This window comes from Chlorocebus sabaeus, chromosome 11 (genome assembly GCF_047675955.1).
Source record: "Chlorocebus sabaeus isolate Y175 chromosome 11, mChlSab1.0.hap1, whole genome shotgun sequence".
In the NCBI taxonomy this organism is placed as follows: domain Eukaryota; kingdom Metazoa; phylum Chordata; class Mammalia; order Primates; family Cercopithecidae; genus Chlorocebus; species Chlorocebus sabaeus.
In genome coordinates, this window is record NC_132914.1 from 75459063 (window position 1) to 75471326 (window position 12264).

At 36.2% G+C, this 12264-nt stretch overlaps 1 protein-coding gene across 8 annotated transcripts in view; it reads left to right on the plus strand.

Annotated features, from left to right (window-relative positions):
* Positions 1 to 11997, plus strand: part of NAV3 (neuron navigator 3) — a 905452-nt gene extending 893455 nt beyond the window's left edge. For 6 of the 8 annotated variants that reach the window (XM_008004102.3, XM_008004100.3, XM_008004096.3 and 3 more), the window contains 2 exons: positions 3596 to 3799; positions 9379 to 9841. In XM_008004102.3, coding sequence (XP_008002293.3) covers positions 3596 to 3799; positions 9379 to 9498 — 324 coding nt within the window. In that variant the 3' untranslated portion in view covers positions 9499 to 9841. Of the gene's footprint in view, positions 1 to 3595; positions 3800 to 9378 lie in introns of all 8 variants that reach the window. The other 2 variants (XM_008004097.3, XM_008004099.3) reach the window with 1 other exon arrangement.
* Positions 11998 to 12264: the final 267 nt, after the last annotated feature.

The following is a 12264-nucleotide window of genomic DNA, read 5'->3' on the forward strand; positions in this document are numbered from 1 at the left end:
TGGAGGGAGTACTCTAAATTCTAAGAGAGTCAGTTGGTCTTTTGATCTATGACATATTGGTTTCACAGCTTCTTTGCTCTTCCTCTCATGTGCCTTATATCTTGAGGTCCTGCAACCAAGGCCCTTCTCTTTTTTCCTAACTAAAAAATGAAAATGTATCACTAAAAGAAATCCCTATTTCTCCAACAAAATACATGTCATTTTCCCATAAGTATTGCTGTTTCCTTAAGTTTGATTTGAAATTGTAGAATTATAAAACTCTTTAAAATTTATTTAACATAATCACTCGATTGAGGAAGCATCTCATCTCCTTTTCAATAACTCAGCCAAGACATCTCTATTTCTGGTTTTTACAACTACTACTAGAATTAAGATATAGTTTATGTTTTCCACATTCTATCATGTATAATACTGTGTTGTCTTTATTTTACTATCTAAAAAATTGTCCATCTATTTTGCCTCTTTTACTCCCTTTTACTATCATGCTCTCTTCATCTAGTAGAATGGAATGGCAGTATTCAGAACTAAAATGATAGTTCTGGTGAACATGATGAATTTTATGAGGATACTCTGAAACCTCAGAGACAAAGCTAAGATCCTAAATAATGCTATTGATTGGTTCTACTCTAGATTTAAATAATCAAATTTAACACTTTTAAGGGTATGAGCCAATCTATCCCAAGCAAGTGCCTCCAACAAAATAAAAGCTTATACAAATGTTTTTATTTTTCAAGTATAACATATTGTGTTTCAGAATTCTTCTAAAACTATTAAACTACCTAGGATGTAAGTTGACTCTTTCAATGTTGATTATTTGTACAAAAAAAATCATTTTATGAAAATTTTAGAACTCATAATTTCAAAGTTAATATTTAGATAATTATTTGTTCTCTAGCTATGGTTTTGGTTTTAATAAACCATTATCTAAGTATTTATCAATAAATTCCTCCTCATTTAATATTTGCTTACTAATAGATAGAAAGCAAAGGAATCTTTGTAAAAACCCTGAAATGATAATATCTAAAATGCTTAGCATCCTTAGATCTTATTTCAAAAGGTGCATGGGTTCTTGTTTTCATATTTAAATAAATATTATTTATAGAACATTATTTGGAGAATTATAATTCTATAAAGTTTCCATTTGGGCAAAAGTATAATCACTGAAGGATTAGTTTCTCAAACTGAAACTGAGAGATATTTCAAAATTATTTTTGAAGAGGGATAAAAATGTCTCATTTCTTGCTAAGGTTCAGGATGTTTAGTAGTAGGTTAGTGTGAAAGATGAATCAACCGTGATTTAGGGCTTATTGAGGGAGGGGAATCCAACACCTGGGAAGGGAAAAATTGGAAAATCCTTTGGTGGGTAGACAGTTTTCATTGCTATTGAAGACTGTGCTGGGCCAGAAAAGTCTATCAGCTGAAAATATTTCTAGGGGAGCAAGAAGCAAAGGAAGCATATCTGTCATGATCCATTCCCAAGGATCTACTGGCAACAAAGAATCTTGGATTGGAGAGAGAAGTGGAGAAACAAAGCCTGGGAGCAAAAATGACACTCAAAGTTTAGAGTAATAAAACAATCTCTTCAGATGAAGGCTGATTTTTTTGGTGAAAAATCTTATGGGGAATGCACTCTGCCAGATGTTCTAGTTGGAAAAGATGTTGGTGATACAGTGGATTTTGATTTTTATTCTGGCGATTCTTTCTTAAAAAGCTATTAATTCATCTCATTCTGAATATTTAGATTTCTCTTTGTTCAATTCTTTTTCTACAATATGTATCTTACTCGGAAATAGTGTTTGGCCCATTTAGCTTTTCATTGGTCTCTTCCAATTTTGCTGTCCTGGCTGGTTCTTTGAAAACCTAGAATTAGTTGATTCTAGACTTACATTAAAACAAACAAATAAACATAATTAAGCTTTCCAAGAATTATACACGTTTTTCTTCAATTGGTTTAAGTTGTGTAGCATGCTATACATTACATCTATAAAGTAAGTTTATAACTGAGAGGAAATTTTTGCTCTAAAACGAGATAACTATTTAAAAAAAGAAAGAAAAAAAAAAGTGGCCGGGCATGGTGGCTCCCACCTGTAGTCCCAGTACTTTGGGAGGCTGAGGCAGGCGAATCACAAGGTCAGGAGACCAAGACCATCCTGACTAACACGGTGAAACCCTGTCTCTACTAAAAATACAAAAAATTAGCCAGGCGTGGTGGCAGGCGCCTGTAATTCCAGCTACTTGGGAGGCTGAGGCAGGAGAATGGCGTGAACCTGGGAGGCAGAGCTTGTAGTGAGCCAAGATTGTGCCACTGCACTCCAGCCTGGGCGACAGAGAAAGACTCTGTCTCAAAAAAAAAAAAAAAAAAAAAAAAAGGTATAATGATTGTTACCTCTGTTATCATCTCCTAAGGAAATGCACAGATATCAGTACCTACACTCCCTTTTATTTTGGGTGAGTCCAACTTCTCCAGAAGAAACTCAAAAGAAAACTCCAAGGTAGTCCATGAAGTTTTTATGGTGTTAATGTCCACCATTTTCCCTTTTGTCTTTACTGAACCAAAACAAACTATACAAAACAACCATCTAACAACAAACCAAAGTATGTCATCTGAGACCAAATACGCACCTGCTAACCAGGATTGTCCAGCAAGTCTAATGGGGAAGGAAAGTAATTTAAGAAACAAGTGTCCCTATGTTACTGCCCCCTTCTCTTAATTTTCACTTTTTTTCTGTGCCCTTGTAATATTACACTTTTTTTTTTTTTTTTTAAATAATGTCTCATTTCTTCTCTTCAGGGTGCCCTTTCTGAAGGGCTTGGATTTGGATTTGGATTCAGCTTTGCTTCCAGCTTAAAAATGTTTAACATCCCTTGGATTTATCTAATTCTTCTGTTCCACTGCCAGTACTCGACCCAAGCTATATCAGCTCTTCCTTATTGGGCAAATTGCACAACAAGGGTTCTTGCAAATCTGATAACTCAGTTTCCTATTTTTTATCCTCTTGTACTAGTAGCCTGAAACACAAACATCTAAAAAGAGTTTTTACAGAAAGCAATGGGATTAAAGAGCAAGTTGATCATGGGAAAATTGTTATCAGAGAAAGTATTCTTACTCTAAAAGAAAGTTTGAGTAGAGTGAATTAGGCAGAAAAAAATAAGTTCCTTTTCTTTTATTTCCATCTTTCCAAGGTGCACTTTAGTAGACACCTCTACTTAACGTCAAGCATATTTTTAAAAATCTTCCATAATTGAAGCTTTTATTTTTCAACCTTTAGCTTTCTCTTGGTTTGTCAAATTACTAGTAAAAGTAAATGTGGGCTGTCATTTCTATGTTTATTTATAATAAACCTCCTGTATATTCTTTCCCAAAAGCTGACATCTATTCCAAATATTCAGCTTTATTTTGTCTAGCCTTCAAGTTTAAAGTGAGCTGTGTAGACAGTTACATGTTTTAAATCTGGAAAATTGTATGCAAATACTTAATTCTCTTGAAAGTCCCTTAAGAACTCAATATGTCAAAAAATCACATCCAACTAGTAGTCCCCTTTTTTACTGAATAGAAATGTGTTTTATATATGCTAAACACATGGTCAACTTTTAGATGTATGGGAAACGCACACCATGGGAAGATCCTTCAAAGTGGGTGCTTGACACATATCCATGGAGCTCAGCATCTCTGCCTCAGGAGAGCCCAGCCTTACTTCAGCTGCGACCAGAAGACGTTGGGTATGAAGGCTGCACATCCACTAAGGAAGCCACAACCTCAAAGCACATTCCTCACACTGACACAGAAGGAGATCCCCTGGTAAGAATCAGATGTTCGTTTTTTCCTATGTAATCTTGACTGCGGTGTATAGTCATTAATACTTAGGCATTTCTAGCAAAGACATTTGTTATCCTCGGCAATATTTGGAACAGTTTTAACCCTGTTATCTTTGGTCTGCTTTCCGTGGATGAAAATCTTAAAGTGAAAACCAAGCTTGTATGCTTAAAAAAGAAACAAGAAACATTATAACCAGAATGAACTCCTAGACTATAATTTTTCTCTTATTATCCATTAAATTGTGTATATAATTTTTTAATTTAATATATATTTATTTAAATATAATTTTCTATATTATGATTCAATAGGCATTTAAGGGAAAATTCAATTTTGTTCTTATAGAAAAACAAAAAACTATGGTATAATGTACTTATGGAGAACTAAACAATATTTTGCTATATCAGCTAACCTGACTAATTTTATAGAGTGGGTCTTCTGTTGCCTACTGTAGCGAAGGATAAACCAACTTGGAAGTCAAATGGAAGTTATGTTTTATTTACTTTTTAAAATAGTGGAATAATTGAAGTAAAAGTCTGTAAAACTCTAAAGTATGAATATTCTGAAAATATTAAGTATGTAGTATTATTAGGAAAAAATGCTTTTTATGTATCTATTTTTTATTTTTACAGATTACTTTCAATATATTGGTATCAAATGTGAAGTGTTCTCACCCTTCTATGACTAAAGAGCTTATTGGACTTTTACAACTAATACAGAAAGAAAAGATACTGAAATAAAATTCATTACGTTTCTTAACTCAAACAAGCACAAAACATAAATAATCAAAAATCATAACCTATGACTATACCTGAGGACATAAAATTACTTGATATTTTAGGGAATACTCTTACACCAACAACCCTGACACACACACGTCATCATCATCATCTCAGCTGAACATTTTGGGAGTTTCTTGTGGAAAATCTGATAAACTTTCAAGATCCTCTCCCCAGCAAAATGCATACACACTGAAAATGTGGCATACAATTTTAAGAGTTTCATAAAATCACTGAAGTATATACATAGACCTACTTAGATTCCAGGAATTTCCTGCTGATTTCTGATCTAGGTGATATATTCCTTAAGAGCCCAGACTTGTATTTTTATTACATGGTACCTGACCTTTTAGATGATTCGTAGTTAGGAATCAACAGTGGTGATGAAATTGGTTTGGATCCAGCATAATTGTGAGCATACACTAAATCATTGCTGAATGAATGATTAATAGAGTAAACATAAGCTTTAGAATATGAGTATGGATTATTTAATCTGAATTCCTCAAAAATTCCAGCCCTACCTCTGCAGTTTTTATATAACATGTCTGTTTTATAAGGAGAGGTGTTTATAAGATTTGTTCTCAGTTTTAGAGTATGAAACCCCTAGGAAATGCCCTCAACTTTCCCGGTTCTAATAGTCCAGGTCAGCTCACCCCATAAAGCACTTTTTTTCCTGGTTCTGAATGCACTTGTCTTCTAGGACAGGAAACAAATTTAGGGTTTCCCATTCTGGCATGAGAATTGGGGTAAAAAAAATTCCTGGTTCCTAACCTGCTGCTCTATTAAACATCTTAAGAAACAGGGAGTTGTGAGGTCTTGCATGCTAAATGGTAAAAGACATCATCTAAAACTAAATATTTGGCAGGCTTTCTCTGGTTTTAAAAAATAAATATATAAATCTATTTTTCTTGATTGCTTCCTTGCTTTTTTTTTTTTTTTTTTTTTTTTTTTTTTTTTGGACACGGAGTTTCATTCTCATTGCCCAGGCTGGAGGACAATGACACGATCTCGACGCACCGCAACCTCCGCCTCCCAGGTTCAAGCAATTCTCCTGCCTCAGCCTCCAGAGTAGCTGGGATTACAGGCATGCACCACCATGCCTGACTGATTTTGTATTTTTAATAAAGACGGGGTTTCTCTATGTCTCTATGTTGGTCAGGCTGGTGATGATCTATCTGTTTTTATTTCTATATATTTCTGTAATTACTAGCATGAAGCCAACATATATTTTCAGTCCATTCTAAATCAGAAATCCTAGAAAACATCCACTATTTAGTGTCAGAAATCCCCATAGCAATGAGTATAGCGAAGAAACAGAAGAAGATAGGAGAGAGACTTTTTGAATCTGAACAAGGATGCAAGTTTTTGGTATATCTCACATTATTTAAAAAATACAGTGTGTATTCACCATTAACAACAAAGCGAATGTTAATAAGTATTTAATGCTAAGACCTTGTGATCAGGAGATAACTACAGTATCATTTCTGATCTCAAGAAGCTTAAAATCAGGTAGCGAAGAGACACTGCTAACTATATAAACTGCAGTAACATGATGGAGGCACATATTAGGTAAAATTGTGAGTTCATAGAGGAAGCAGTTAGAATAAAGCTTTACAGAGGAGATGCTTGAGCTGGATCTTGAATGATTAATAGGAGTTCACCATATGGTTGGAGGAAAACAACCAAAATTAAAGAAATAGAATGTGAAACATTAGATGACAGTATAATAGAAATGATGAGTTTAGGGAACTACACACCAGTTGGCAGTAGGAATTAAAACTATAGAAGTATACAGTTGCTAGATCATGCTAAGCTTTGTTTATCATTGCAGGAAGTTAAAACTTTATCACAGAGACAGTGGAGAACCATCAAAGGTGTCTGAGCCATGATTTACCTAGTTAGATCTGCAGTTTCTAAAGATCACTTTAGTAACAGAGTAGAGAGAGGGCAGATTGAAGGAGATAGGATGGAATCTGGAAGCTTAGCAGATTTGTAAGTAACAGTGATGATAAGGACTTGATCAAGGTGTTAGAAATGATAAACACTAAATTTATGACTATAGATATCCTATTCCATTTAGTGTTGCTATAACAGACTATTTGAGGCTGGGCAATTTGTAAAGAAAAGAGATTCATTTGGCTCATCGTTTTGGTGGCTGGAAAGTCCAGGATTGGGCAGCTGCATCTGGTGAGGGCCTCATGCTTCATGAACTTATAGTGGGAAGTGGAAGAGGAGTGGGAGTGTGCAGAGAGGCCACATGGTGAGAGAAGAAGCCAGACTCTTTAATAACCTGCTCTCGCACAGGAACTAATCCATTCCCTCCAGAGTGAGAACACAGTGACCTCTAACCAGAATGCCATTAATCTGTTCATGAGGAATCCATCCCCGTGATTCAACACCTCCTACTAGGACTCACATCCCAACACTGCCACCGTGGGGATAAAATTTCCACAAGAGCAGGGCGCGGTGGCTCAAGCCTGTAATCCCAGCACTTTGGGAGGCCGAGACGGGCGGATCATGAGGTCAGGAGATCGAGACCATCCTGGCTAACACAGTGAAACACCGTCTCTACTAAAAAATACAAAAAACTAGCCGGGCAAGGAGGCGGGCGCCTGTAGTCCCAGCTACTCGGGAGGCTGAGGCAGGAGAATGGCACAAACCCGGGAGGCGGAGCTTGCAGTGAGCTGAGATCCGGCCACTGCACTCCAGCCTGGGCGACAGCCAGGGAGACTCCGTCTCAAAAAAAAAAAAAAAAAAAAAAAAAATTTCCACAAGAGTTTTGGAAGGGGCATATCACATGCAAACCATCGCAGTGAGTGTGGGGAAGAAGTGGGGAAGAAGAGAGGAAAAATATTAATACTTTTTGGAGAATTGTGATGTATCACAATAATGACTAAATAATACATAATCTTCTCTTGTAATCTCCCTTGATTTGAATGCACAAAATAATACTAGGCAAAGTAAATCCCACTTTATATATTTATTATGAATCTGAGATGTGGAATGTATTATAATGGAACATATTTACTATATGGCACCATTTTTAAAAATTAAGACTTTAATGACAATACTATTACACAATGAAACTTTTACAACATCCAGCATTCAAGTGATTTTAAACTTTTGTGCCTAAGATACAATTGTATCTTTTAAAAAAAAGATATCATTTATCATTTCTACTCTTACTAAATTACTAGAGTGCTCAAAACTCAGTTTTATTTTACGGATCAGTTTCACCCAAATGCTTGAACATACAGGCAGCTGCTAATGAGTGACAGATTGATATGGGAGAAGGAATATGAATGGACATGAAGGTAGGAAGGTGGGAGTGTGGGTGAGAGAGAGAGAGAGGAGAGTAGGAGAGAAACTATGCTGAAGGAGACATTTGACTTTTTGGCTTACTGGGTTTAAAAAGTTATCACCAACTACTTTTATTTCATAACCTTATGTAGCTTATTTAATAAATTAAGAGAGTTAGATTGAAAATTATGTTAAAACATATTGTCCTGAGGACTATTAAAATGACTTCAAACTATGCTATAACTGTAGTCTCTTTGTCAGAAAAGAATTATTGCTGAAATTGGTGATTACCAGTTTATCATTTATTTCACAAGCCTTTATCAAGCACACATTTTATACTGAGCACACAAGCATGCATAGCTTAACGTGTGACCAAGGAATCATTTTTTAGATTTCTCCTTTCTATTTCTGTAAGTTGGAAAAAAAAAAACAAAAAAAACCTTTTTATTATAGAATAATAAAATTAGTATGCATTAGATAATATAAAAATTGTTACAATTTATCAAAACCCTTGATAAGAAAACAAGTCCATTACCGTCATAAAGACATGTGCCAATTTTTCTGTGCTTTCTAAAATCATTGAACCATTTATTCACAATTTGCCTTTAACAGTCTTTTTTCAAAAAAAAAAAAAAAAAAAAAAAAAAGTCCATGTCTAACAGTGGAGCTCCAGATCTATCAAAACTCAAGCAAGGTGACTGCTCTTTATTTTATAATAGATGCAAATGCTAGCTGCCTTTCTCCCCAGGTGCTTTCATGCATATGTCCCTTTTACTAGAACAAACATTACCATTCTCCTGTAAGGCTGGGAAACTTGAGACAGCCGCTATTGTTCCAGATGATGGTTTTTGTTTTCAGTGATATATCAATCATATTTCAGCCAGAAATTCAACAACACAAACTTGACAGTAATTCTTTCCTTCTCCCTCTTCAAACACTCATGGTCCGCTTCATTCAGTCACCTCCTCCCGAGGTCAGCTCCTAAACAGCAGATGGTGTGCTTGTGTGCAGCAGCTGGCTTCATTCCTCTCCATCCCCTCCTTCTCTCAAGGGATGGTGCATGTGTGCCTCTGTGTGCGTCTGTGTGTGTATGAACATTCACGACTTTCAGTTGCCATTCAATGCTTTCTGCTTCTCCCAGCCAAAAAACTGGGAAGCTTGGCGTACTTTCCAGCAACGAACCCAGATGTCCAGCTGTGATACAGTTTCCTTTCCAGTCTCCCTGCTGGAGCAGTATTCATTCACAACCCCAAATAAAAGAGTTATCTAGAGGCCCTATTTTGTCCTTATGGTTTGGTGTTGTAGTCATGTTTGGGAGAAACAGCGTAGGAGCCAGGGGCAATGAGTAAAAAATCTAAAATTATTTTCCTGTGTCACTTGGATGGCATAAGACAGCTCTTCGGTGTGGCTCAGGGCCTTGTTTTTTATGGGCTGGCTTACTCAATGCATCATTGCCTACATCGATGTCTTTTTTTCTTTCTTCAGATGAATATGCTAATGAAACTCCAAGAAGCAGCCAATTACTCGAGCACACAAAGCTGCGACAGCGAAAGCACCAGCCACCATGAAGACGTTTTGGATTCATCTCTTGAATCTACCCTCTAGAGGGTGAAAAAAGTTAGGGGAAAAGACTCTGCTTTTAAAAAAATGTTTCAAAAGAAAGATATTCTCACTAAACCACTGCCAGTATAAAAGCACCCTGTCAAGGGCCCTGACCCAGAGTTGTGGTCTCCAAGGAGGCAGCAGAACTAAGTCTGAACCGCCAAGATGCTAAATTGCAATGGAAGCTTAACTTTAGTTTATTTCTAAGCATTTTTTATATCTGTGGAGTAATAGAAGGCTCCATTACTCAACTGGAAAGGACCCTAATGACAGGGCAACTGAATAGATTGCACATGGGATAGCCAAACTGGACTTTCTTTGTTTCCTCTTTAAAAGTTTACAATGCAGACCATTTTTTGTCCCTTCCTTTTGTTTCCTCTGAGGGGCTGTTCTCCCCAGGCAGGGTCCATCTTTCTGATCCGTCCAACCTCCTTTGTGCCACATGGTGCTGGTCACAGGGCTTCAGTAGTGTTTGTGTTGTGCGCTCACCCCCATTCCAGAACAAATCCAAGAGGCCAGTCCTCCATAAGCACAAATGGAATTGTGCAACCACCAGAAAAACACTACTGTGGCAAACTGGAGAAGTGCCAATTTAATTCTAACTGCCACGTTCTCATGATGTGCTCCACCAACTTTTTAGTAATGAGTCACTGGTTTTATAAGGTTGTTTTTACCACAGTGGTCTTTTTAAACCACCTTCCCACTCCCTTAACAAGAGTTTTATACCAATTATTAGTCAACACTGATAAAAGGCTTTTTTAGGGCTTTATTTGTTTGAGCCTTTTCAGTGAAAGAAGGAAAATTTCCTATGGTGCTGTCTCACTGCCTTAAAACAGATTTCTACGACAGTTTAACAGTTGGTTTAAATCCTAAACCATTAGTAATTTCCACTGTCTTTTCATTTACAACCAAGCAACACCAGTTAACACAGTAGCCTCATCTCTATATATCTTTCTCTCTCTTTTTTTTTTTTTTTGAAGAAATGGATAGGAGAAAGATCAGTATTTTTAGCCTTGTGAATAGATCGCTTTGCCTATCCTCCAAAATATTAAAATAACCCAGAAATGCTCTTTGACCGTCACTTAAAACCTAAGACGTGGCGAAATTCCATCCAGTTCTAAGTGAAAGAGTTTCAGAAGGCAGGAGATTTTGAACTATTATCCAGCAGGGCTGGAAGCACTAGATGCAGCATGAGCACAACTATTCGGCTTTCCTTCCCTATTGTTCTTGTTTTTTTAAATTAGTTCTGACGCATGTTGTTTTGATTGCTATCGTTGTACATGAGAAATTCAGCATTAAAGAACACTGAAGCGGTAAGGTCACTGTGGAAGAGGAAGCGTTTATACTGTAAAAGAAGGTTAGATTTGCACAGTCTACTGGGTAGGTATTGTAAATAATAATTTTTAAAACTTGCACAAATCGAAACAAACACAAACAAAATTGTATTTTATCCTGTTGGTGTTAAGAGGTGTTTCACTTGCTGAGATTTCCTGTACATTGCAAACAAATACAGAATGCAAACCCTCAAAGCTGTATTATCTGGTGTGTTTGTCCTGTATTTACAGTTGTTATGACTATGCAGGAGCTATCAGTGCTAGAGTGAGCATGCTTCAAAACTGTACATGAAGCCAATATATTTTTGGATAAGTAAAACTGTCTGAAAGTACATCTGTCATGGCAGGCTTTAAAGAGAGTGCATGAAAACTGATCAGTCATTGGAGAAGTTACCACCACACACAAAGGACAGGTTTTAAGTTTATGAAACCCAAGGGCTAGGCCATGGTATAGACTTCTTCTATGAGTGTGTGAAAATGTGTTACCTTTAGGATGTGTAATTGGTGCTACTCTCTGTGACCACCAATGGGTCAGTTGCTATAGAACACCACCACCACCACAAAATGTCTGTGCAGTTTTCAGAGTGTCACAAAGTCAACAGGTCCTTACACGGTGCTATTGCCCTAAGGGAAATCCGAACTGAATTTATGCACATAGAATTGTCACCCTGACTTTGAAGCCTCAAACATGGATCAAATCTGTTGTGAAACATCAATATATGTAGCTGGATGAGTGACTAGTTGCCCTTGTATAATATGTGATCTAAGAAAATTGCTAATCTTTCCCTGCCATTTTGAGAAACACAGTCCAAACATGAGCATAAACAGAATTTCCTGCAATACATCCCAGTAGGTCCACCTAGTTTACAACTTAAACTAGTTTGTGAAACATTTGTCTGTATACATTTTATATTTTGTACATTTTGATGTAACATATCATGTAAATAGGCAGAAACAGTGAAATAAATCATCTGAAAAGTTTTGTAGTCTTTGTAAAGCCCCAACAATAAGTACTTGGTGTCAATGGACTTAACTGGATGATGTATTTTCTATTGGTTTATTGTTCCTCTAGCTTGTAAACCAGCTTGCATATATTTTTTTGCAAATGTGCACCCTGTATCTGTCTAAATTATTACTTTGCCATTAAAGTGGAATTATTTATTGACAACATGGTGTGGTTTCTATGTATGGAAAAAAATGAGTAATTTTGCATCAAGAAGTGTCAGGCTTTAAAATGTTGCTTGCACTATTAATATGCTATCAATAGGACTATATGCAAATTTCCATTGTATAAACATAAAAAGGGCTTCAGCTTTCAAGTAAATAAAGGTAATCGGTTTATCTTTTTCGATGATAGTTATTCAGTGAATATTTTAGAAAACTCTGAATAGTTTTCCTAAATACCCGATGATAAAATAACAATATAAAATAAAAT